Source organism: Rattus norvegicus, chromosome 15 (assembly GCF_021556685.1).
Source record: "Rattus norvegicus strain SHRSP/BbbUtx chromosome 15, alternate assembly SHRSP_T2T, whole genome shotgun sequence".
NCBI lineage: Eukaryota > Metazoa > Chordata > Mammalia > Rodentia > Muridae > Rattus > Rattus norvegicus.
In genome coordinates this window covers 43,131,232-43,158,165 of record NC_141548.1, presented here as the reverse complement: position 1 = coordinate 43,158,165, position 26,934 = coordinate 43,131,232, and the positions used below count along the sequence as shown (strand labels likewise).

At 44.4% G+C, this 26,934-nt stretch overlaps 1 protein-coding gene across 4 annotated transcripts in view; it reads right to left on the bottom strand.

The window, feature by feature from the left end:
* The window catches only part of Fbxo16 (F-box protein 16), a 49,127-nt gene that overhangs the window by 517 nt on the left and 21,676 nt on the right, over positions 1–26,934 (bottom strand). For 2 of the 4 annotated variants that reach the window (XM_087585767.1, XM_087585764.1), the window contains 4 exons: positions 26,479–26,643; positions 22,720–22,949; positions 17,069–17,171; positions 618–643 (listed from right to left, as the gene is read on the bottom strand). In XM_087585767.1, coding sequence (XP_087441893.1) covers positions 618–643; positions 17,069–17,171; positions 22,720–22,949; positions 26,479–26,643 — 524 coding nt within the window. 4 annotated transcript variants of the gene reach the window in all.

Genomic DNA, 26,934 nt, shown 5'->3' with positions numbered 1-26,934 from the left:
GTGCGCTCGAGCTCGTGTGTGCGTGCCCATGCACATACATGAGGACACTGAGTTCATTCCTCAAGAGTGACTCACTTAGGTTTTTGTTTTGTTTTTAATACAGGGTGGGTCAGTGGTCTGGGGCTCACCAGTTAGTCCAGGCTGGCCAGTGAGCCCCAGGGATCCGGCTGTTTCAACCTCCTAAGTGCAGAGATTATAAGCACACACCAGCACACTTCGCTTTTTACATGGGTACTGGGGGTCAATCTCAGGTCCTCATGCTTGCCGGGCAAGCACTGTACAGACTGAGCCATCCCTCACCCCCACCACATTTTATTTGGACCTCAAGAAAATCATGAAAGAGAAAGGGAGGGAGTAGCTATTCACAGTCTCCACTCTAGAAGTAAATGCAAGGGAGGAACACGCTTGACAGCTACAGGGCACAGTCACAGCTTCAGTGTCACAGCTGGCTCCGGAGACTTCCGAGTCTTAGACCAGGGGACACCAGGACGGTCCCCATGCTTCTCACTCTACGCTCTGCATGCACCCTTTTTAGTATATGTGCTGCCGAAGCGAGCACGCATGCACCCTTTTTAACAAGGCAAATGGCCCAAGGTGACATCCCAGCCCCAACTCACAGTGACAACAGATCTCTCCTTGACATCTGGCCGCGTGCGGGAAATGGGAGAGGGAAAGAGGGAAAAGCGAGAGTAAAACATAAGGCAGGCAGAGCGTGAGGCCAGGGGAGTGCCTTACAAAGTTTGCCATTGAGCCAGGCACATGGGAGGCAGAGGCAGGGAGGTCTCTGTGGACTCGAAGCCAGACTGGCCTGCACAGTGAGAGCCTATCTCAAATAATAAGTTAACCTTCAAAAGGTTTGCCCTTGAGCCCATTATGAAGGCCTACATCTATAATCCCAACTGTCTGAACTTAGAGGGAAGGCTGCCGAAAGTTTCAGGCCAGCCTGGGCTACAGAGTGCTAGGCTTATCTGACTCAAAACATACCGAACAAACACAAAAAGCAAACAGTTCGCCTCTCCCTTGGCTTAAGTTGTGATGAAAGATGATTCCCGTGGCCACAGCCCCTCACCTGCTGTCATTCCCTGCCAGGCCACCCTACCCCACCCCCTATCCCCGTGTTCCCCCTGATCCCCTACTCCATTTTGTCAGGCAAGGGACAGATCCTGTGACATCATTAGTCCATCTATGCTCAAGTGTGCAGGCCTCCCCTGAATCTCGGGAAATCTCTTCATCGATTCAGAAACCAGTGATTGCAGTTGCTTGCTCTCTCCTTAGCTAACTTGTCCCTTAAGGTTGCACTGTGTGGAATGGTCCTGCCCCACACCTCTGACCTGCCTTTCTTTCTATCTGCTAACTCACCCTCCAAGGTCCACTTTCTTCTAGAAGTATCAATATACAAGATCTCACATACCCCAGGTTGGCATTCTAGTGACACATGACTATACCCAGGGGATCTAATGTACTGTATGTGTTTTCACATACATGTATATGTGGAGGCCAGAGGTTGACATCAGATGCTTTCCTCAATTGCTCTCCGGCTTGATTTCCAAGGCCTTGCTTGCTGAATCGTCTGGACTGACTGTCCAAGAAGCCCCATTCTTGCCTCAGTCTTCCCGGAGCTGGGGCAGTGGGCATGCTGAGATTGCAGGCACACACCACTATGATCGATTTATGTGGGCACTGGCTGGGTATCAAACTCGGGTCCCCATGCTTGTACAGTAAACATTTCATTGCCTGAGCCATCTCCTCTGCCCTGTCTTTGTGTTTTAGGATGAGATTTCTCTGTGTAGCCCAAGTTAGCCTTCAACTTGCATCAATGCTCCTGTTTCTGCCTCAAGGGCTGGGATTATACTTGTCCATGAGCCTGCCTATCTTGAATATGTTCATCTTCTGGGCTTCCCAGAACATCACTGAGCTCTCCATCTTGGCCTTGGCGACTTGGTCTTGTGCATCGATGTTCACTTCTGTGTTTTGGTCTCCCTGCCTGCAAAGCTGGGGTCTTGGGCTTCACTGTTTCTATGGGGCCATCTACAGAGAGGTCCAGATAAAATTAGAGCTAAAATAGCAAGTATCTAAGATCAAAGAGTCAAAGTATCAGCCTTGAGGGTCGGAGCAAGGGGATGAGAGCATATAACCTCCCACTGTTTGACATTGTCAGTGTTGCTTTAAGATCCCCGTAGAGGCTGATGGGATCCTGCAGAAGACCGAGGCAGGGAGGTTAGAGTTCAAAGCCTACCTGGGCTACAAGAAAGAGTTCCAGGTCAACCTGGGCAATTTAGCAATTTAGCTAAATCTTGTCTCAAAATTAAGCTGGGCATGGTGGCATACACCTTCAAACCCAGAATTCAGGAGGCAGAAGCAGGTGGATCTCTGTGTGTTTGAGGCTAGCCTGGTCTACAGAGTGAGTTCCAGGACAGTCAGGGCTGTTACACAGAGAAACACTGTTTTGAAAAGAACAGAACAGAAAAGAAAGGAAAGGAAAAGAAAAGAAAAACCCACCTAGAAAGAGTGGGAGGAAGGGGAAGAGGGAGGAAGGGAGGGAGAGAGAGAGAGAGAAAGAGAAAGAGAGAGAATTCAGTGGTAGAACAATTGCCAAACGCCAAACGCACATGAGACAATAGGTTCAATCCTCAACACCACAAAAAGGAAAACAAAGCAAAAACAACCAAAAAAAGCATAGAGCAGTTGATTTCAGATCCACACAAGGCAAGGCAAGAGAATAAGCCAGAGTGTCCTTTGTGCCCTCTCAGGAACAATACAATACAAAGTGCTGCCTGCAGAAGAAGGACCAGGCCGGGCTCTCCTGATAACAAGACAGGGCTCGTCTGCTCTCACCTGTAACACTTTCAGGATTAATCCTATTACTGAGCCCTGCTTATCTGTCACTGAATTAGAGGAACCCTTTGCTCGGAGCCCCAGGCAGGCACAGGCCTGGGCAGGCTCTCTGCAGCTCTCCTTCTTGATGGCAGGTCCCAGGGGCTCCCACCGCCTTGCTCCCCCATGGTAGCTGTCACCACCTGTCCAGACTGTTGGCTTTCTCTTTTCTGCTGAGAGCAGTTCTGGGAAGTTGGTTTCTTATATCTACTTTTCTTGTCCTAGAAAGCAGTTTACAGACCCTCTCCAGTTTAAGGTTGAGTTTCTGTTTGTTTTGTTTCTTGGGTGTGTGCAAGATGAGTGTATGTCCATGTGGAAGCTAGAGGACAACCTCCAGTGTCATTTCTCAGTGGCCATGCATCTTATTTTTTGAGACAAGATCTCTCAATGGCCTAAAACATGACTGACAAGAGAGGCCAGGCATTGACCTATTTGTCTTTACTCTCCCAGCTCTGGAATTACAAGTGTCCACTGCCATGACCAGCTCTGTGGTACACACACCTTACACAGGTGCTGGGGACCAAACTCGGGTCTCATGCTTGCAATGGAGCCATCTCCCCAGACCCAGTTTACGACTGTAGTGTCAGCCTGATGGTAGTGGTGCACACCTTTAATCCCAGCACTTGAGAGGCAGAGGCTGGCAGATCTCTGTGAGTTCGAGGCTAGCCTGGTCTACAGAGAGAATTCCAGGACAGTCAGGGCTACATGGAGAAATCCTATCTTGAAAAGAAAAAAAAGAAGACGACTTTAGTGTCTGCCTTTTTTTTTATTGTTGTGGCTGTGTGTGTGTGTGTGTGTGTGTGTCTGTGTGTTTCTTAGAGACAGTGTCTTACACTGTAGCCCAAGCTGGCTTGGAACTTATCAATATAGCACAGGCTAGTCCTAAACTCATAGCAATTCTCCTGCCTCAGCCTCCCAAGGGAGTACAGGTATGAACCAAGATTCAAAAGAAAAACAGGGGAAGATACATAAAAGGGTAAAAACCTTAGAGGACTGGACCATGGTCTGTAACACCTGACTTGTTGAAATAACTAGAAATGTTCCTTATCCCAATACCAGGGCTCCCCAAACCTTCTCCTTCTTACTGACCTCTGCTATCTTGCCATGAGCTCCCCAAAATGTCCACCTTCTCAAACATAAACTTAGCAATGAGGAAAATTTTAGGAAGGTACTGTCTTAGGGTTTTACTGCTATGAACAGACACCATGACCAAAGTGACTCTTATAAAAGACATTTCATTGGGGCTGGCTTATAGGTTCAGAGGTTCAGTCCATTATCATTATGGTGGGAAGCATACCAGCATGCAGGCAGGCATGGTGCTGGTGGAACTGAGAGCTCTACATCTTACTCTGAAGGCTTTTAAGAGAAGAATGGCTCCCATGTGGCTAGGAGGAGGATCTCAAAGCCCACCCTCACAGTAACATACTTCCTCTAAGAAGACCACACCTCCCTGGGCCAAGTGTATTCAAACCACCACAGAGACAGAACTCCTGATTTCGAGTGGTTCATTTGACCTCTGAGCACCTTGGGTTAGATCTCTCCCCCCTACATGGGGTTTCTTCCCTACCAGGTGTCTCCAACAAGGCTTCAGAGATTTTCCTCCCTTCCTTTAAAATTAGAGTTTCTTTATTTCTCGCATAGGCTACTTTTCTGGGTGATTTAATATTCAAATGATGAGAAAGGGCTCAATTAAACCTCCCCCCCAGTCATCTCCTATGTTCCCTTTCACAAGGCCAGCCAAGGTTATCTGTTGCTTTATATCTTCTAAAGATATCGTGTGCAATCACTATGTCCACAATAAATATAAGTGCAAATGTACACAGAAAATGCAAGCACTGTCCACGGGAGCACACACGCACATGTTTGCACACCACACACGTCAACACAAACATATTTTTTTGGTCTCTTCCTTGACAATTTCAAAATGCACATTATTTTGACCATATCTGCCCCCATTACCTTCCCTGACTCCTCCTACTCCCTCTGAATCTCTTCTTCCCAGTAAGTTCTTCTCCTGCTTTCATGGGCTTTTAAATTTTCATTATTATAACTCTGAGTTTAATTAGTGTTTTCTGGGACAACTTACCAGTGGCCACAGTACTGAAGAAAAATGACTCCTGCTCCTCCAGCAGCCATCAGTGTCAACACTCCTTAGCTAGAACTGGGACTGCATGAGCCCACCCCTGTTCATGATGGACTGTTGAGTGGCCCCTTCTTGTGCGGGTCTTGTGCGGCTAACCACCGCTGCTGCAAGTTCAGCGTTTTTACAGTGGAATCGATGGAACTGGCTTACTTTCTGGGCAGCTGGTCCCTCAATCATCATGGCTGAATCTACTTCTACTCTCTTCCTGAGTTCTGGCTCTTAAGTCCAGACCTCCTCTGAATGGCACACCTGGAGACCACAAGTCCCTCAAACCTGTCGCATCTGCCAGGTTTCTAGCCTCAGTTGGTGCTTTCCCCCTCTAGCCTATAAATCACCAGAATGCCAGACTGGGTCTTGTCCTGCTGTTTCCCTAGGGCCTGGTCCAATGCCTGCCAAATACTTGTTGAATCAGTGAGATCTATACCAGTGGCTCCTTCTTTTATTACAGGGCAATGGTTGCAGCAGGTAGACTCTGAATAAGGACAGAGGGTGCTGCTGGTAAGTTGGGTGCTGGGAAGGTGAGTGAGAGGACCCAGAGGCTGCCAAAGCTGAGAGATCCATGATGTACTAGTGCCCTAGAAAAGTGTTAAGCTAGAAACCACCCGAATAAATAAACTGATACACAATCAGACCTGCAATTTTCATCCTGAAGCTGACTTAAAACAATTCATGTTATGTATGTGCAGCCACTTGGAAATTATCAGTTATATGAACGACACCATTGGATACGCCCGTTGGTCAATGAAGAGAGTTAGGAAAAGTATTTCATGAGTACGGTAAACAAGCAGATACAGTAATGAGAGCAGTATGTAAGGTGCGCCAGCCGCTCTTCCAGAAAGCCAATGGCCACTGATGTAAGCACCTGGACTCAAACATTCATTCGTTCTCTTAATATTTCCAGCACTTCTGTCATGTGGAGAAGAAAGGGGCAGAGCTGGGCATAGGCATGAGCCTAGTCCCAAGTATTTGGGAGGCGGAAGCAGGAGGATCATTTGAGTTCACTCGTTTGAGGCCAATAAAATGAGATTCCATGTTGGAGAGGTAAGAGTAGAACATGGCAAATCTTTACTTTGTAGAAGACCTCGCTGCCTTTATCAGTGTTTAGGAATGGTGTCCCTTATTGTTTATATCATGACTTCTAGTTCAGATTATTACATGTGTCATAGTCTATCATGACTCCTAGTTCAGATTATTACTGTGTCTAAGTGTGGATTATTATTTGACAGAGATGATTTAAGCACTGGCTGGTGACTGTCAGGGGAGACGAATTGCTGAGTGAATTCTCACTTCTTCTGAGCAGGAGCTGTGAGGGGTGATGGCTGAACTGTTTATGCCCGCTGTTTTGTAAGGAAGACCCCTGCCCTACTGCTGTGGAGCCTGGAAATCTGCTCAGACCCATCTGGTTAGGACCCTGCTGTGGTCAGCACCTGTGGGATGGTGTCCCCTTCCTCCCCTCTTGTCCTGGAGAAACAGAAATGATGTATTAGGAGAGATCATCAGCACAGGCAGAAGATGACTCCAGGATGGCTTTATTCTTCCTTTTCCTGAGGCAAAACCATCAGCTACAGAGGAAGACAAGGCAATAGAGCCAGGGTTTTGAAACTGTAACCCAAGACTTTAAATCTCTGTCACTTAGCCATCCAAGTAGATGAAATAAGGCAGATGCATTACAAAATGTCCACAGGCCATATACACAGGCCTAGGATGACTCCTGATTCAAAACACCCACATGGGCTTCTACCAGATTTTTCAACAAAGCCCCATGTTACTAAATGCTGCACACACACAGAAATACATACACATATATATACACACATATACATAATATATGCATACATATAAAAACATTTACATATGCAATACATAGGCATACACACAAATACATATAAACATATACAAACATAAACACATAAATTCTCACAATACAGATGTATATGCAATATACATACACAAATCCACATGCATACACATATACATATATTTATATATAAATGTACACATATACACACATACATTAACACAACACATACATATACATACACACAAATATACATTCACACATATACACATATATTCACACATATACACATGCATGTATACACGCATTTTCACGTACATACACATGCATGCACATACACAGATGCATATACGTATGCACCCTCCACTACCTACATTCACATATAGTTTAAACACTATGAAAGGAGTGATTAAAACCTGTTCTCATGGATACGCACATAACTAGTATCATATAAGTCACAAGTAAAATTCTTTCCTGGTAGATTCTAAGTAGATGCTACTTGTTTTGGTGCCAAATGTTTTGGTTTAAATAGCCATTTGGCATCTGTCTAAATGTTTGGTGACAGAGAACCAGGAAGGTGCCTCTTAGTAGGAAATGCCAAGGTCATTCATTATATCTAGAATGCTGACACAGGAGGCGATGAGACGGAACATACACTCTGCTTTCTGAGCAGTAAGGGAGAAATGCGGCTCTAGAGAGGGGTTCCTGGGCCTTTTCCTTTCAGGCATCAACATCGACAGCCAAAGTTGTAGTTGGTGAATTCAGTACACTCTGCGCTTCAGTATGGGAGGGTGGAGTGAAGCACAACTGTATCAAGGAGCCTGTGCAGGGAATGTACACAGATACACAACATATATACAGATACACAATATGTATACAAACAGAAACTGATACACAGTGACACAGAGGCCGCCTGGGCAAAGAGAACGCATGACTTGCACTTCCTCTTTTTTTTTTTCTTCCTTTTTTTTTTTCTTTTTTCTTTTTTTCGGAGCTGGGGACCGAACCCAGGGCCTTGCGCTCGCTAGGCAAGCACTCTACAGCTGAGCTAAATCCCCAACCCCTTTTTACTTCCTTTTGAGACAGAACTTCTAGCCCTTGAACCCCTGTAGTCAAGGTTGACATTGAACTGATTATTCTTTCTCCATCACCTTAGAGCTGGGATTACAGATGCAGCCACCATGCTCTGTTTATGTGGTACTGAGGATTGAATGCAGGCAAGTACTTGAGTAACTGAGCCCCAGCCCCAACCACTTCAGAAGGCGAAGAGAAAAGAAAACTGGGGGGAAGATGGGTATGGTCTGAACATTCCTGAGACTGGTTGGAGCCCCTGGCCACTACCTTCTGTCTGTAGGGCTGGTCTCTCCGCCAGTTCCTCCTTGGTCTGCTTCTCAGCAGCTGTCCCTCAGACCTGCTGTGTGGTACCGGGCATGATTTATTATTATTATTATTATTATTATTATTATTATTATTAATTTATTTTTGGTTCTTTTTTTTTTCGGAGCTGGGGACCGAACCCAGGGCCTTGCGCTTCCTAGGTAAGCGCTCTACCACTGAGCTAAATCCCCAGCCCCCAATTTCTCTGTTTTATCCAGCATAGGATCCCAGCCCACTTCATGGTGAATCTTCCCTCCTCAGCCAAACCTCTTGGAAGCACTGTCACAGATATATCCAGAGGTGCGTGGATTCTAAACTGTGACTACTGGAGGCCACAGAAGAGCGGTTGATCATGCTGGGGACAAGGGGGTAGGGAGCGGAGGGTGGCAGGTGGGAGGTAGGTGATTGGGTGCTAAATGAGTATCACTCGAAAAAAACATTATTTGTACATTTAAGTTTGAATGGTATTTTGAAGGTAAATGAGCTCATCAATCTGTAAAAAAAACACAATTTCATCAAATTACATCTTAAAATATGTAAAAGTATAAAAATCTATAAAACTATAGTTTTTTTTTTTTTTTCGGAGCTGGGGACCGAACCCAGGGCCTTGCGCTTCCTAGGTAAGCGCTCTACCACTGAGCTAAATCCCCAGCCCCTTATTATTATTATTATTATTATTATTATTATTATTATTCTCCAGTTAGTTACAGTAGTCAGTATCTGAAATGCTGGTTTGGGAACATTTGCATATGGGTGATGAGACACCTTAGGGATGGGCCCTGAGATAGAGGAAATTCATTGATGTTTTATGTACACTGCATACATGTATCCTGAAGGTGAGTATCCGCGATATTTTCTATGCACTTTATGTTTTTCTGTGACCTGTGTTGGGAGGTCAGGTATGGAATTTTCCTGGGCGTCACTCGGAAAATGTGATTTTTAGCTTTGGTTGTCAACTTGACACAACCTGAAATCATTTGGAAAAAGAGTCCCAGTGACAGATCACCTAGATCAGGTTGGCCTACAGACATGTCTTTATCGCCTTAATTGAGGTGGGAAGACCCAGCCTGAACAAACCAGTGGGCAGCACTGGTTTGGGGTTCTGGCCTTTACAAATGTAGAGAAATACCAACAAGCATGCATCCCTTTTCTCTCTGCCCTCAGATATGACTCGATGCTTCTAGTTTCTGCCTGGACTTTACTGCAACAATGGATTATAACTCGGGATTGTGAACCAAATAAACTGCTCCTCCCTTAAGGTGCTTAATGTCAGGGTATCTTACACAGCCAGCAGAGGGGACATGAGAACACAGAGGGTTTCAGATTTGGGCTTGTCTGATTAGGGATGTGCCATGCATATTACCGTGACTGACAACCACTGGAGGGTGCCCCCTTTGAGCTAAGAACTAACTGCCTTGCCTTCTCCTAACCCTGTATTAGTCCTATTAACTGTCTACATTTTTTCCAGATGGGAAAATAGTCCCCAGAAAGCTTAAATTCCCTGGGTTAAATTTCCGAGCTATTAAAGAAGTGATACTGGGCGTTGAGCCTAGGTTATCTGAGTCCTACTCTGTGTTCTTAGACAGCAAAGTAATCGAGAAAGATGGTGTGTAATGGAGAACACAAACACATAGTAGGTGCTTGTGATGGCTAGTGTTGCTGTCAGCTTGACAAGATCTAGAATCACCTGGGAGTGGGGTCTCTGAGTCTATCTGTGAGGGACTGTCTTAAGTTAATGAATGTGGAAAGACCCATCTTGACTATGGGTGAGACCACTGCAAGCAGGGAATGCAGGACGGTACAGAACGGAGAGGATACACTGAGCTCTAGTGTGTGCTCATTTGTTCACTGCTTTTGGGGCTTGACTGTGAATGTAATCTGACAGGCTGTTTCAATTCCCTGCTGCCTTAATTTCCCCGTCATGATAAACTATAAAGCTAAATGAACTGTTTCCCCATAAGTTGCTTTTGTTAGAGTTTTTTTTTTTTTAAGATTTATTTATGTATTACGTATGAGTACACTGTAGCTGTCTTCAGACACACCAGAAGAGGGCATCAGATCCCATTACAGATGGTTGTGAGCCACCATGTGGTTGCTGGGATTTGAACTCAGGACCTCTGGAAGAGCAGTTAGTGCTCTTAACCACTGAGCCAGCCATCTCTCCAGTCCCTTGTTAACACAGCAACAGAAAAAGAAACCGGTGCAGACATAGGTAGACATAGGTGCTTTTGCTGCTGTTATAAACCCAATCCTATGGCTCCGAGGCCTTTGGAACTTTTTTGTGGGAGGAATGTGAAAGGCTCTGAAACTGTGCTAGAACAACCATTGAGTGCTGGGGTGGTTTGAATAGGTTTGGTCCCATAGACTCATATGTTTGGATGCTTGGCCCACGGGGAGTAGCACTTTTAGAAGGTGTGGCCTTGTAGGAGTGGCCTTGGAGGAATTGTGTCACTGTGGGGTGGACTTTGAGGTTACATAGTGCTCAAACACCAGTGTGGAGTATGAGTCTCCTCCTGGCTGCCTATGGAAGACAGCCCCTCTTGGCTGCCTGTGGAAGACGGCCCCTCTTGATCAAGATGTAGAGCTCTCAGCTCCTTCTCCAGCACTGTGTCTGCCTGCATGATGCTATGCTTCCTGCCTTGATGATAATGAACTGAACCTCTGAAACTACAAGTCAGCCCCAATTAAATGTTGTCCTTTATGAGAGTTGCCTTGGTCATAGTGTCCCTTCACAGCCATGAACCCCTAAGACAAAAGCTATAGGACCTCTGAGCCAAACAAATTGTTTCTTTCTTAAATTGCCTTCGTGAGGGTATTTAATCACAATAACCACGAAAGAAACTAACACGATCCTTAGTTATATCCTACATTTATGTGCTGACACCAACCCTGCAAGATAAACGCCATGATTTCCATTTTACAGATGGAGAAAATGAGGCTCAGAGAGGCTAACTCACCCACTGTCATGCCATTTAGCAAAAGATCCTAATGTCATCTCTATGCATAGCCACATTCTTTCTGCCTCCTTCCAAATGACATCCCCAGATGTTTTCTTGTGGGAATTAAACTATTTAAAAATCTCTCTGTGAAAACGTGTAACTTTGTATATCCAAAGCAAATAGATAGTATAGAACAAACAGGGAGTGTTTGCTGGAATTCGAAAGCAGTCGTTGACAACTGTCAGGAAGGAAACCGGTTTAAATTCTCTTCTGTAACCTCTTTAGTCTTAGTGAATCATATTTCCCAAAGTTCAAAGAAAAAGATAGGAAAGTAAACAAGAATTATTGGCTTAAAATTTGGATTCTCAAATGGAATGGCTTTGGTATTCTATCTCATAGCACTTTAATCACAGCCGTGACCTCCAGGAAAGGAGAGAGAAGGAAGCAGGAGCACACTCATTAGGCACCTAGGGGACCCTGCAGGGTCAGGATCCAGCCTGGAATGTGTGCACGCATGTCTGTGCGGTTGTAGGTGAGAGCCAGACAATCTCTGGTGTGGCTCCTCGAATATAATCCGCCTTGTCTTTTGAGACGGCCCAGGACTTAGCAGTTAGACCAGGCTGGCTAGCTGCTGAGCCTCAGCTAGCCCCTCAACCTTGCCTACCCAGCACAAGGACTGCAAACACATAACACCACTCCTGGCTCCCCCCTCGCCCTCTCAGCCCTGTGGGTTCTAGGGATGGAACTGAGGGATGGCCACATTCTTGAAAGGCAAACACTTTACCAATGAATTATCTCTCAACCCCCTCCCCGCCAATGACATTGTTAAAGTATATTCAAATTCTCAATCTATACACGGAAAGACAGAAGAAGCTCTACAAGATCGACTGTTAAAGAGTTGAAACTGAACCCTGGCTTGTTCCATTCTTTCTACCACACCGTCCAGAAGTCATTTCAGTGTATATTTTCTCTCCTATTTGATTTAACGAAGCACAATGAGAATGCTCAAAGAAACATTAAAAAAAAAAAAAAAGAAAGAAAAAAGGTCAGGACACTAAGAGTGAAGTGATCCTGGAAAGAGGTGAGGAAGGTAATTGCCTTCTGGAGGCTGGAATTAGCAGCGGGTCTTATCTAAGGCAATTAGAGAGAATCAGCAGGTAATTAAAGGCTCAACAGCTTTCTGAAATCCCCAGCCCAGACACGACCTGGAAAGCAAGGACTAACTTCCAAGGAAAAGTCCAATGGAGACAAAGGTGTGTGGGTTTTATACTCAACCTGGTGGGAAAGAGAGGTCAAAATAAGAGGTCAGCTGAGGGTTTGGGGTGCAGCACAGCTGGAGGGACGGCTCAGTGGTTAAGAGCACTGGCTGCTCTGCCAGAGGACCAAGGTTGGAAGTCCCAGCTCCACACGGCAGCTAACAATCACCTGCAACTTCAGTTCCAGAGGACCTGACACCCTCTGCTGGTGTCTGTGGGCACTGCATAATGTGGGGCGCCAACATACATCCAGGCCAAACACACGAATGTGTTAAGATAAATATCCTCTCTCTCTCTCTCTCTCTCTCTCTCTCTCTCTCTCTCTCTCTCTCTCTCTCTCTCTCTCTCTCTGCATATATAATGCCATCTGTGGACCTACGATACTCACAAACTGTATTTTTGTGTCTTCTCAAAAGACTTCTGTTTTCTTGAGCTCGGGAGACTTGTAAGCCCTTATTTGAATTTGAAGAGGCTTTACCACAGATCTTGTCCCTGGTCTCAAGCACTGTAGGCTTAGGCCTTCCCTCTGCATCCTGGTGTCTGCTAACACCATGCTCTTCCTGCCCCATTTCTCTCTACAAAGTCACCAAACCCTCCCTGCAGGGAGACAGCCTCTCCTCCTTCTCTAAATGGCATTTAGAGGGAAGCTGTCAAGATATGTGTGTGTGTGTGTGTGTGTGTGTGTGTGTGTGTGTGAAAAGTTCCCAGAAAATCTTGGAGAATTCAAAGCATTCCCAACGAGATCTAAACTTGATTCTCATCTTCTAACAGATGTTAGCAGTCTGCTACACCCTAGGCAGCCCCTGGGAATCTCATGTAGAAGAGAGAACACCAGAGAAAGCGGCTTCCAATGACTTCATAGCTGTTAAGCAGGAATGTGCACGCTCACAGTTCCACGTGTGAATTAGAAGCGGGTGCCCTGGGGATGTTTCTCCTTAGACTGAGCCTTATCTCAACTTGCTCTGAGGAGTGACAGGCAGAGGAGAAGCTGATCTCCGAAGCTGCAGCTGAGACCCTAGAGCAACAGAGCATTTGTGGTGCTCTGTCCTAGTGCGGCTAGGCTTCCTTCTTCCCAGGTCTTTCCATCTAACAACACTACCTTCTCCAACTATCACACGTCCGTCCCTCTCCCACAGGACAGGCACGAGTCCCCGATTACTGTAGTCCCTGGCAGTCCTCTGCTTGGGTGAGGGAGGCATACCACTTTAATTTTGCAGCTAGCACCGATTCCTCCCCAAACCCATTACTCTTCCCCAGCAAACCTTGAAAGAATCCTAGAATTTCCCATCAAAGTCCCTCCTTGGAATCACTTGGATGTGTTCACATGTGTCACAATATTCCCCTTCCTTATGAGGGATAATGTCTTCAGTGCCTGTTCCCTCCCCTCTCCAGGCTCCCACAGCATCTCCTCACTATCACTAGTTGGGGAGGGGGGTCAGGCACTGGGTCTTCTGTAGCCCAGGTTGACCTTGAACTTGCTACATAGCCAAGGATAACCTTGAAGTTCTGCTCTTCCTGCCTGACTTCCCCTGACTGGGTTTAAAGGTGTGAGCCACCATGACCAGGTTCTGTAGTGCTGGGGATTGAACCCAGGACTTCATGCATGTGAGGTAATGGCTTTTCCTTTCCCAGGACTGGAGCCTACAGTGAGGGCAAGCTGCCACTCTGTAGGAGAGGGGTCCTGAGCTACCACATTGCAGCCTCAACAGCCAAGCTTGTCGCAGGCCAGCATGGTAATAGGCATGAGTCAAAGACCACAGTATGGTTCTGGGGGATCAGTTAATTATACTCCGTGTTCTTTATCAAAACTACCAAATGTATGTAGTAATTATAATTAGTGTACTTATAAAACCAAACAAGTAGATATGATAATCATGCGTTTAGTAATTGCTAATTGTCCTCGGTCGCTAATTCATCTGGTCTTCCCTGTTAGCCCTAATTAGCACAACCTCTTCATGATTATTACATTTATTCACTCACTCATTCATTCATTCATCCATTTAACCACTTATCCATCCATCCATCCATCCATTCATCTACTCATTCATTCATTCATTCATCCATCCATTCATTCATCTACTCATTCATTCATTTTTTTAACTATGCTTTTGAGGCAATGTCTTGCAGTTGGCTCTGGCTGGCCTGGAACCTGTGAGGATGCTTCTCATGCCTCAACTTCCTCAATGTTGGGATTACAGGGTGTGTTGGCACACATAACCATTCTTTTCCCTTTTGCATTTCAAGAATTTCTTTGTGTAGCCTTGGCTGTCCTGGAACTTGCTCTGTAGACCAGGCTAGCCTTGGACTCACAGAGATTCACCTGCCTCTGTCTCCTGGTGCTGGAATAAAGGTCTGTGCCACCAATGCCCAGTACCTAACCACTTTTTAATGTTTTTCCTTGGTGATGGGGGTACAGGGGTCTCACCTAACCCAGGTTGTCCTTAAACTTGCTATGTAGCCATGAATAACCTTAAAGTTATCCTCCTGCCTCATCACCCTGGTACTGGGTTTATAGGTATGAGCCACCATGACCAAGTTGTGTAGTGCTGGATTGAAGCCAGGACTTCATGCATGCGAGGTAAATACTCCACATGCCAAGTTACATCTCCAGCCCTCTACTTTTACATCTTTTTAAAAATAATTTATTTAATTTTATTTTATGTACATTGGTGTGAGGGGGTCAGATATCTTGGAACTGGAGTTACAGACAGGCATGAGCCTCCATGTGAGTACTATGAATTGAACCTAAGACCTCTGGAGCAGTAGCCAGTGCTCTTAACCACCGAGTATTTCTCCAGTCCCCATTTCTGAATTCTAAAGTCTACTTTAAGAAACTCTGCTACTGTTTGATAGATGGCTAATGTCCAAAGTCATAGACTTTTGTGCTTTTCAAGCTGGAGAAACAACTCAATTGCATTGATTATTTCTAAGCATACATTGCCACCAACCCTTATTATCTTTATATTCATATTCTCTCTCTCTCTCCCTCCCTCCCTCCCTCCCTCTCTCCCTCCCTCCCTCCCTCTCTTCCTCCTTCCCCCTCTCTCCTTCTCTATCTTTGTCTCTCTGGTAATCCTGTGGGCCACTGCATCTGACACAAATTCTGGTGGAAATAAGGTAGAAGGTTGTTGTTGTAAAAATATATTAATAAAAAATTACGGTTGTCTTTTATCCCACTGGGTCTACACCTCGGTGCCCCATGGATATCTGCTAGATATCTGGCGGAAACACATCCCAGCCGCACACTTTCCTACACTCAAACCCTCACATAAAAGAACACACAACATAATAATCTTTGACCCAATTGGTAAGATATAATTGCCCACTTAAATGTACAAAGCCCGGTACCATCCATCCCTTAGGAACATTGATAACAACCTGTAAATACACAGAGCAGAATCTTAACATCACCTGCCATGGCTTCTCCCCTCTCTCCGTCTCCTCTCTCTCCCTCCTCTCTCTCCTAGTCTCCTCCTCTTCCTTCAAACTTCTCTCCCGCCCATCCTTCCTTCTCCTCCAATGACAGGCCTCCTTCTATCCTGTACCTGCCCCTCACCTCTACTTTACAAATTCAATGGGGAGGTGGTTCTGGTGAAGTCACCTGAGTTCTGAGTCCTTGACTAGCTGTCCTTGGGGCAGTGGAATTAGCATCAAAATACAGATAACTTCAGGGCAAACCACAACAGAAGGTCTTGCAATGGCCTATGTGATAAGATTCATACTGTCTGCTGTTGCTGTTGTATTTCTACTTAGGTTTTTGCAATCAGCAGATTCATGGACAATGTTACTGCTTTGGTCCAAGCTTCACAGCCTATACATACCTACAAGGAGCCTCCCCCAGTGCAGTAGAACTGGTCTAGCACACAAGCAGGTCTATTTCTATTTTAAGAAGCTCATCTCTCTCTCTCTCTCTCTCTCTCTCTCTCTCTCTCTCTCTCTCTCTCTCTCTCTAATGTAACACTTGAAAATACATTTCAGCAGAAAGTAACAAGTTCTCAATCAGAACTGTGGAAGAGATTTACTCCCAAATGGGTGCAGATTATCCCACCAATTGATATCCATTCTTTATTAATTTTCTTGGAATGTGTTCTCGGTTTTTCTCTCTGTTATTATTACATTACATACATTTTTTAATTCCACCCCTATCCTTCTTACTTTGCTCTCAAACCTCTCATAATTTGATAAAAGGGACCCCCTGTGGTCCAAATCACAATCTGGGAAATTCTGCTACAAATTAACTGTGTTCCCTAGATACAGTTACTGACATTATTACCTTGCTGATTACCTGTTATATAAACTAGAGACAAAAAAAAAATTAACTCAGTGTTTTGGAATAAGTTTATCCATTTATTTATTCATTTCTTTTTGAGTCCAGGTCAGCTTTGAGCTTGCTATGTAGCCAAAGATAACCCGGAACTTCTAATTCTTCTGCCTCTATCTCCCCAAGGGCTGAGATTACAGGCAGGTGTCACTGAGAGTTTTTGGCTGTGCTGGTGATGGAAGCCAGGACTTCGTGCTAGCAATCACTCCAGCAACAGAGCAGCACCTCCAGCCCCAGAGACCAAGGTTTAAACAACCACTTGATGATTTTGATTTAGCCAACAAATTCAATTTCACAAATAGGATTAGGGATCAGGGTAATTTCCTGATTACAGGAGGAGTGTTCTGTTAGCAGACTTACCAATGACTGTGCTTTCCTGAGCCTGGCTCTGTCTTGAAGCTTATTTTTCTTATCTCGAAACTGCTGCTTGAAGTCTGGGGTCACTTCCTTTCTTTTTCTTCTTCTGCAAAATTGCAAAGTAAAGGATACATTATAACGGATCATTTTAAGTCTTTAGCAATCCACATAGTTATTTTTTCATTGTGTTGACTCTTGTTGGTGCAGTGATTTTTTAAAGACTGCCTGCACCCCACTGGAAATGAATCGAATGTCCGTCTATAGAGAGCTTGTTCAATTAATCCTGCATAGTAACACAGTGGATGGCTATGAGCTGTAAAAAGAAAAGCAGAACGTGGGGCTGGGGATTTAGCTCAGTGGTAGAGCGCTTACCTAGGAAGCGCAAGGCCCTGGGTTCGGTCCCCAGCTCCGAAAAAAAGAACCAAAAAAAAAAAAAAAGAAAAGAAAAGCAGAACGTTTCTATAGGCAACCAGAGTGAGCCTCGGGATACAATGACACATGAAAATCAGGTAAAGAAAGGCAAACCTATCATATGCTGCCATTCATCTCAGGAGACATCTAAAAACATGTCTATTATTTGCCAATACTCTTTCAAACATTGTTTTAATTTTATGTGCATGAGTGTTTTGCCTACATGTTTGTATATGCAGTGCCTGTGGGAGCCAGAAGAGGGCGTCAGATCCCCTGGAACTAGAGTTACAGGCCATTTGGGGCTGCCATGGATGGGGCTGGGAACTGAACTCAGGTCCTTTGCAAGAACAGTAGTTCCTGGACTTTCTTTTTTTTTTTTTTTTCTGGAGCTGAGGACTGAACCCAGGGCCTTGCACTTGCTAGGCAAGCTCTCTACCACTGAGCTAAATCCCCAACTCCTTGGATTTTCTATTTGTTAAATTTTATTATTAGCCTTTTATGTACTGTTTAGTTATTAACATGTTTGTTTGTTTGTTTGTTTCTGAGGCAGGGTCTTACGATATAACCCTTGCTGGCTGTTTCTGAAACTTGTGTGTAGACCAGGCTACCCTAACTCCTGCTGCTCACCCTGTTTCTGCCTCCCAAGCTTTGGGATCACAGGCTTGCACCCATGTCCAGCACCTTGAACTTTTTAAAATGGAAGAATGATACAAAAAATTTGAAAAATCATTAACAACGGGTAGGATTCTCACGTGAATCCATCAGAAACAATCTGGAGTCTTAGGGGCAAAAGCGAGACTCCCCCAAACATAACCTCATTTTGTATGCTTGACTTTAGAACCATCTAAAATGTTCTCCAGAGTATGAGCAAAGATGACAGAGAGGAAATAATAAAAAGCAAAATTAAACAAGTTTGATCTTGACCACAAAGTTGGTGGCACTGCCATATACGAAGCAGGTTTTTCCTTTGCTTTTAACACCATTATTTATCTGAATATTCTTTGTTTTTGTTTGTTTGTTTGTGGGCGTTTGTTTTTGACAGGGTCTATTTTATATAGTCCTGGTTGGTCTGGAACTCATTATGTAGACCAGGTTGAGTTCAAACTCACAGAGATCCACCTGGCTCTGCCTCTCCCTGCCTCTGCCTCTGAGTATTGGGATTAAAGGTATGCACCACCATGCCCAGACTATCTGAATATTCTTAGTAGGATATCTCCCAAAGATAAAAGGACAGACCAGGAAATCTGAAATTGTTTCAATAATCATGTGTATTAGTGCTAATACTTGTTTACTAGCACACATGACTATCCTACATGCTAAAAGAAGGCAGGGGCCATTAATCCTCCGCCTACAGGGAAAACCAGCCAAATTTCGTTCACAAAGTTGTATCAGAAAACAGTGATTTGTGTATCAGAAAAGATGGCTTGTTTAGGCCATCTTTCAGGCTATGTTATCAGAGCTGAGCGGTTGTACCAAAGAGCATATGTCCTGCAAAGTCTAAAATATCTCCCGTCTGGCCCTTTATAGAATAAGTTTGCCCAAAATAGTGGAGCTAGGTAATGCGCTTCCATGGTTACCAACAATACAGAAAGAACCAGAAAAGGAGGTGCATGTCTTTGTTCATATATTCTAGGTCTTCTAGTTCTGACTATTAGTGTGGTCGGGGAAAGAGGACAGGGGACATGAGAAGATGCTCAGTGGTAGGGCACTCTTCAGAGTCCAGCATGCAAATGACCAGATTCTTGCAACCAACTGCAAGAAGGGGTGGGGCCTAGAAGGAGGAGGAAGGGCCAGTGGGTCAGCGTGGGTGGGGCAGGGCAGTTGTAGGGTGGGGGTGTAGGGTGGGGAGTCAGGAAGTAGGGGTTATAGGGTGTAGGGTGGGAGGGTAGGGGGATGGTGAGACACTACAGAAGAAGTGACTAGAAGGCTAACTTATAATTCAGATCAAGAATGAATATATGTGTGTTGGGGGATTGCAGTTGGGATGTAGAGTGAATTTAAAAAATGAATTAAGGAAAAGAAAAAAATGGACGCATGAGTCAAACACAGCATGTATTCGACACCTTATCTGGAACCTGGTTAAACAGAGCATTCATAAAGAAGTTAAGCATCTGTGTGACATTCAAGGAACCCTGAACACGGTTATCCTTAATTGTATTAAGGAGATATTCATTGAGTTAGATGAAGATGGTGTCTGTCTATGATTTTTGTAAAGGGTCCTTATCTTTTAGGAATACAAATTAAAATATATGACATGAAGTAAGTCATATATGAAATAATACGATGTTATTTATTTAAAAATAATTTAGAAGCCTGTCAGTGGTGGCAAACACTTTTAATTCCAGCAGAGCAGAGATAGGTGGATCTTTATGAATTCAAGGCCAGCCTGGTCTACAGAGTGAGTTCCAGTACAGTCAGGGCTACACAGAGAAACCCTGTCTTGAAAGATACAAACAAATTAACAACAACAACTACTACTACTACTAATACCACCACCACTATTTATTATTATTATTATTATTATTATTATTATCATTATCATTGTCATTGTCATTGTCATTACCATTATTAAGGGGAACCAGACATTGTGACAAATACTTGTGGTCTCAGCATTGGGAAGGTTGAGGCAGGAGGATTGGGAATTTGAAGCTAGCTTGGAATAGCTTCGAATTCTCAATCCTGTCTTAATCAGCAGTAGCAGCAGCAGATAGGGGAGGGGCAGAATAGGTAAGGAATAAATGACTCTGGACAGGTTACGGGTTAAGAACTATTAACAGTTGATGACAGCCAAAAAAGGGTTAATTTTGCTCTTTTATTCTCTATCATCTATTTGAATATCTGTCTAAAAAAACTTTCTATTTAAAAAGAATGCATCTGCCCAAATATTACTGGGCACTTCATCTTCCAGACGTCTCCCCAGTTCTAATGGAGGCGTTTCAAGCAGAAGAGCTGGAAGACTCGCATAGGGGTCCCAGCCTTAAGTAGGTACTGACAGCACTTGGCTGTTCTTGGCTTTCACTGCACCCTGCACAGATAGAGGGTTGGGTTCCATGGTGGAGGTAGTTGTTTGCTTAATTGCAGAAATGACACACCCCTCCTTAACACGTCAACACTCAGCTCCTAAGGTGAAGACACTTGTCTGCCCAGTCACGCTAGCACCATTATGTCTTAAGAAATAAACATTATTTAATATCACTTAATACACAGTCCATGCTCAAATTCCTGCAGTTGTTCTAAGAATGCCTTTTGTTGTTTCTTTTTTCTTTCCCTCTCTCCCTTCTCTCTCTCCCTCTCTCTCTCTCTCTCTCTCTCTCTCTCTCTCTCTCTCTCTCTCTCTCTCCCTCTCTCTCTCTCTCTCCTGTCTATTCCACTAGGAACTTCTCTAGATTCAAGCTACATTTGGTTAAAGATCCTAGAGCTTTCCCTCACCTTCTTTCCTCAATACACAGATTATTTTTTGGAAGCCAGCTTCTAAAACATCCCAGAGAACTTAGCACAGGTTAGCTCCTCTTCATTATTTCCTTATAGTATCTTTTTTAATATATTGTTTATTTAACATACATGAGTACACTGTAGCTGTCTTCAGACACACCAGAAGAGGGTATCAGATGCCATTACAGATGGGTGTGAGCCACCATGTGGCTGCTGGGACTTGAACTCAGGACCTCTGGAAGAGTCAGTGCTCTTAACTGCTGAGCCATCTTTCCAGCCCCTTATAGTATCCTTTATTTGTTTCTTCATTACGTATACGTTTACAAAAATAGAAAGTTCTGCCAGACAAATGATTAGTTTCCAGTCAGACTTTGGGTAAGGTGTTTGTATTTAAAAGTCTTATATTCTATCAGAATAGTTGATGATCAGGATTTTCATAGTGATGGTAACATTGATCACTTAACTAAAGTGGTGACTGTTGGCTCTCTCATAAGTGTTGATACATTTTTTTGTTTGTTTGGTTTTGGTTTTGGGTTTTTTGCCGTTCCTTTTTTGCCTTGTCTTATAATTTTTAGTGCTATTTTGTCATCCTGAGATGACAGGATGGTACCTCACACCTGTAACTCCAGCACTTAGGAGGTTGAAACGAGAGAATTGTGTTGAGTTTGAGACCAGCCTGCCCATTCTAGAACAGCCTATTCAGGCTACCGGGTGAGACTTTGTCTCAAAAAATGAAACAAGGAAACAAACAAAAGATAACCAACAAAAGCAAGTTCTTGCTAATTTTTAACTTCTGCCTTCCTTCTGTCCTGCATCTGCCTGTCCTGTTTCTGGTGTGCATGCAATGCTTTGTGTGCTCCGGGAAGAGATACCTACACACTCTGGACCCTGAGTGCCCGTCTCATCCCCACTCTCTATTTCAAATGAGCAGGATGGGAAGCTAACTTCCAGACCGTGTTTAATCCTAACTGCCATAAATTGGCATCGTCTGTCTGACTTTGCCACACCACCCAGCTTGGCCACACATAGGAAAAATGAACAGCCACCAAATTATAATTTGATGAAGAGTGTCAATTTAGAGAAATTTCAAATGTACAGGAAATCCAGGCATAGTGGCACACATTTATAACCCTAGCACTCAGGGTTCTGAGGCAGGAGGAGCACAGGTTCAAGACAAGCCTGGGCTACAAAAGGAGACTCTAATTCCACAAACAAAGCAGTCTCCTAAAGGCAGGCAAGTTGAGAGACGAACAGTGCAGTGAGGAGCCATACTGTATCCATTTCATTTCAACAACTGGTAGTGTTTTACTACATATACAGCCACCCTCCCCCAACACACACACACACACACACACACACACACACACACACACACACACACACTAGCTAATATATACCTATATATTCACTAAACGATGGGCTGGCCAGATGGCTCAGTGGGTAACAGCCCTTGCTATACTTGCCTGAAGATCTGAATTTGATTCCCTGAACCCAGGGTGGAAGCAGAGAAGTGACTCCTAAAAGCTGCCCTCTGACATCCACACGCATGTGCCGTGGCATGTATGCACAGTAGCCACAGTATTTAAAATACTAAGGAGCTTGCACTGCTGAGACATTAGAGCTGTAAGAACCAGATGGATGAGGATGAAAAGGACAAACTTCTTAAGAATGGTCAGTCCGCATCCGCCTATTGAAAAGCTTGTGTAGTTCACAGTGAGTTACCTCCACCCCCCCCCCCGCACCCATCTACTCAAGTGTCAATAAATTATTCTGAAAAACAAATGGGCTGAGAGAGGCAAGGGGCTTCTCACCCTAGCCTGAAGAGCTCTGGGTCACAGTTGTCTAGATAATTAAAGCGGATGATGTCTGTGGGATGCTTGTCTGACGATCGCCATGGTGGAAGCTCTTTCTCCCCAGGGTTATTCTTCTTTCTTAAGGAGGAGGAGGACCGAAAAGCTAAGGAAGGGGACTGCTTCTCCTCTGGAGAACTGCCAGGGATGGGCTGAACATCGGCAGTTATGAATCCATCCTTTGGAGGTGTCTAGAGGAAGAAAATGAATCACTTCAACTCACAGAGTACTGGAATAACAACACCAGTAGACAAAGAACATGAGAACCTTCACCTCCTTCCCAATTATCCTCCTCCTCACTAAGACAATGCTGGTGAGGGTTACAGTCACTGTCCCAGGAGCACTTGGATGTGCGTATACGTTTCTTTGTGTTTTCTTATTCCATCTTTTTTTTTTTTTTTTTTTTCTGGAGCTGGGGACCGAACCCAGGGCCTTGCGCTTGCTAGGCAAGCGCTCTACCACTGAGCTAAATCCCCAACCCCTCTTATTCCATCTTCATTTATCATTTACTTACACTGGGTCACGTGTAGCCCAGGCTCACCTCGAACTCCATGTATAGCCCAATGTGACCTCAAACTCCTGATCTTCCTGCCTCCACCTCCTGGGATTGCAGGCCTATAACACCAGGCCTGATTTACCTAGCGCTGGGGACTGAGTTTAGGACTTTGTGACTTATAGGCAAACTCTCTACTAGCCGAGTTGTATTACCAACCTTACTACTGGTTTAGAAGGACAGTTCTCAGTCTGTGACCCAGGCTGTCCCAGAAGACTCACTGCAGTCCTTCCCAACCCCAGAAGTGCTGGAGTTACAAGTGTGACTCCACGTCCACCCTTCCCAGTGAAGTCAAGAGAACTCGTCATTGCTCTATTTTACAGAGGCAGAAACCGAAGTCAGAAGAAAGGACTTAACTGACCCACAAGGACATAAGTAGAATTTGAATCCGAAATTCAAATCCTAGGTCTTACCCTTAATGGCCTAACACATTCAAGAGGGGTGGACTGCAGCTGTGGCGATTATCCAAAGACAAGCAACTCCCTGAGAACAATTTTATTCCACTTCCAAAATTAGAAGTCTTTTGTACACTCAGTTCATAAAGTGTTTTCAGTGTGGGTTTAGCCTGAGGGAGGTGGTACTGGTATGTTGGGAAGCCATTAAGAGCTCAATTTTTGTTCATTAAGAGATTAGGGGAGCTTTGCTTAGTAAATTGGCTTGCTTCAAATGTGAGTAAAAAAAATCAAGAATTTCCCCAGTTGGGACTGGGGTATAGCTCTGAGGTAGAATCTTTGCTAGGGTCTTATATTCTAAACCCAGCATCACCACCAAAAATAAGGAAGGGAGGGAGGGAGGAGGGGAGGGAGCAGAGAGAAGCAACCCTCCTAGTTCCCCAAGCATAACAAGGTAGTTATGCACTGTTTGAGACGCTCCTTGTTTGTTGACTTCATTTCTACTCCAAGATTATCCTTAGTATTAAGTGTTTCAAATATAGCGTTTATTTGGGTAAGTCATGGCTACCAGACCCAGTTCTGTGGAACTCTTGGTTAGTATCTCTGTACTCTTAACACCTAGCACATGACAGTGTTTGATAAATATTTACTTAATGAATGGCTATGGCTGTATCAAGATTGCTGGCTGCTGCTCTGATAAACCCCATGACCAAGAGCGACTAGGGGAGGGAAAGGCTTACTTTGTCTTACAGGTTACAGTCCATCAGCAAAGGAAGTCAGGGAAAGGGCCTGAAGCAGAAACCATGGAGGAATGCTGCTTGCTGGCTTGCTTGCAGGATCATGCTTAGTTACCTTTTGTATACAGCTCAGAACCACCTTGCCTAGGATTAATACTGCCCACAGTGGACCAGGCCCTCCTATATAGGTTCATAGTCAAGACAATGCTTCCCAGATACGACAACAGGCCAACCAACTTGTATGTCAAGTTGGTAATCAAGATTACCCCTCACTGTAGCCCAGTGGCCAACTAAGAAGACATTTAATATTTGCAAAATGCTGTCTTATACGGGTCTCACCAAGAATGGGCATTCATTTCTGTAACCTTATTTAGAAAGAAATCTTTGTCTTTTTGCTGGGGGGAGTTCGACTTTAATCCTTGTTGAAACTATCAATTTGACAGGACCTAGACTCACTTAAGAAACAAACCTCTGGGCACCTTCTGTGAGGGAGTTTCTAGACCGAGAAGACCCACCCAAACTGGGACAGCAGCATTCTAGGCACTGAGGTTCCAGACAGAACTAGAAGGAGGCGGTGAACTAAGGACCAGCTTTCAATGTCAGCTTCCTGGCTGAGGAAGCAATGTGACCAGCCACCTCAAGATTCTTCAGTCGTGACTTCCCACCATTATGGCTGTATGTGCCCTTGAAGTGGGAGCCAAAAATAAACCTTTCTTTCTCTGACTTGCCTTTGCCAGGTATCCCATCAGAGCAACGAAGAAAGCAAATTAACACAACACTATGGGGAATCAAATAAGACATTAAAAAAAACAAGGTGAGCATTTAAGTATAAGTGATTGTAACATACAGAAAAATCATTCCGAAAGGCACAAAGTGCTTGGCATGCTCACACACTGGCGACAATGAAATCCGCAACAATGAAGTGAGCAGGTTTTGCTCTTACCACTTGAAATCTTCTGTGCTAGAGCTGGGGTTAAACCCTGGGCCTGTGCATGCTAGGAAAGCACTTAGTCCAACGCACCGCTGAGCTGGATTTCCAGCCTGAATGAAGTCTTTCAGGAGTCCTGTCATCATGAATGGATGCTGAACTTTGTTACATGACCTGTTTGAGTATCTGTATTAAAATGATCTTGTATCTCTTCTTTAATCCTGTGAATGCTCATATCAAATGATTGTGTGTGTGTGTGTGTGTGTGTGCATTTGTGTGTGTGTATACAAATATGTGCACATGTGTATATGCCCACATATGTGACTATTATTGTGGAGGACAGAGTTAAATTTCGGAGTCAGGGTCTCTCAGTAGGACTTGGGACTCTCCCATTTATCCCAGCTAGCTGTCCAGTGAGCCTAAGAGTTCCTCCTGTCCCCATCTCCACAGCCCTGGGCTTACAATTATGTTAAACTACTTCTGGCTTTTTTTAATATAGGTGCTGAAGATGGAAACTCAGGCCATGATGCAAATGCTTACATGAGGCCCTAGTGTGGAACATCCATACCAGTGGATAAATAAATTAACAGCCAAGCATGGTGGTATGTATCCATAGTAACAGCATCCCTAATGCTGAGGCAGGAGGCTCTTGGGGTCAAAATCAGTCTAGGCTACACAAGGAGACATCATCTCAATCAGTGAACTAATTAACCCACTGACTGACCAACCAACACACTTCAGCATCTTATAGAATCATAGCAAATATGAATGTGTCAATTCTAATGGACCATAACTGAACACGATGCAGAATTCCCATGTCAGAGCTGTAAGGTGTCTGGGGGAGAGGCAAAGAAATTAGGGGTGGAGACACAGAGAGAAGTACCCAAAGTCCTCACTTCTAAAGATCTCTGTGATCAGAAGGCATCGGGCAAGAGCTCTTGGTAACATAACTATCCTGAGGAGGTGTGTGAAGCCTCAGAAGAGAAGCTTAAATTCACGGGGTATGTCCTTTGGCCTTTCCTACATTTCAAGCTGGACGACGAACTCACAGTTCTAGTATTTGCTACGGCTGCCAGTTTCTTAGCGTGCTGCTTTCTGTCTCAAACTTGCCTTGGGCTTGGTGACGTGAAGTTCTCTCACCATCTGAATGTAGTGCTTTTTCCAGACACCCTGCTCAAAGGGCGTTGGGGAGAAGCTGATGTACCAGTTAAAACGCAGGCACTTGAGCATCCAGAGCTGGTCCAGCTCAGCCAAGCTCTTCCAGTACCAGCTCACCTGGGAAAACAAAGCAGCCTACTCAGTTCCCAAACTCATTTCCTCCACTTCTGGAGCTGCTTTGTGGGATAATGTCTGTCATCTGTTGTTTTCCTTGAAGGCTCAGCTCAGTAACTTAACACTTCTGACTCTCCTGCGGTGTGCTGGAATTAAGGCACGCCCCACCAAACCTGCTTTACAGGTTTATATCTTAATTTAAGTCCAGTGTGATTTTTATGATTTTTGAAATGTTTATTTTTACTCTTATGTGTATGAGCATTTGCCTGTGTGTATGTATAGGCATACAGTCTA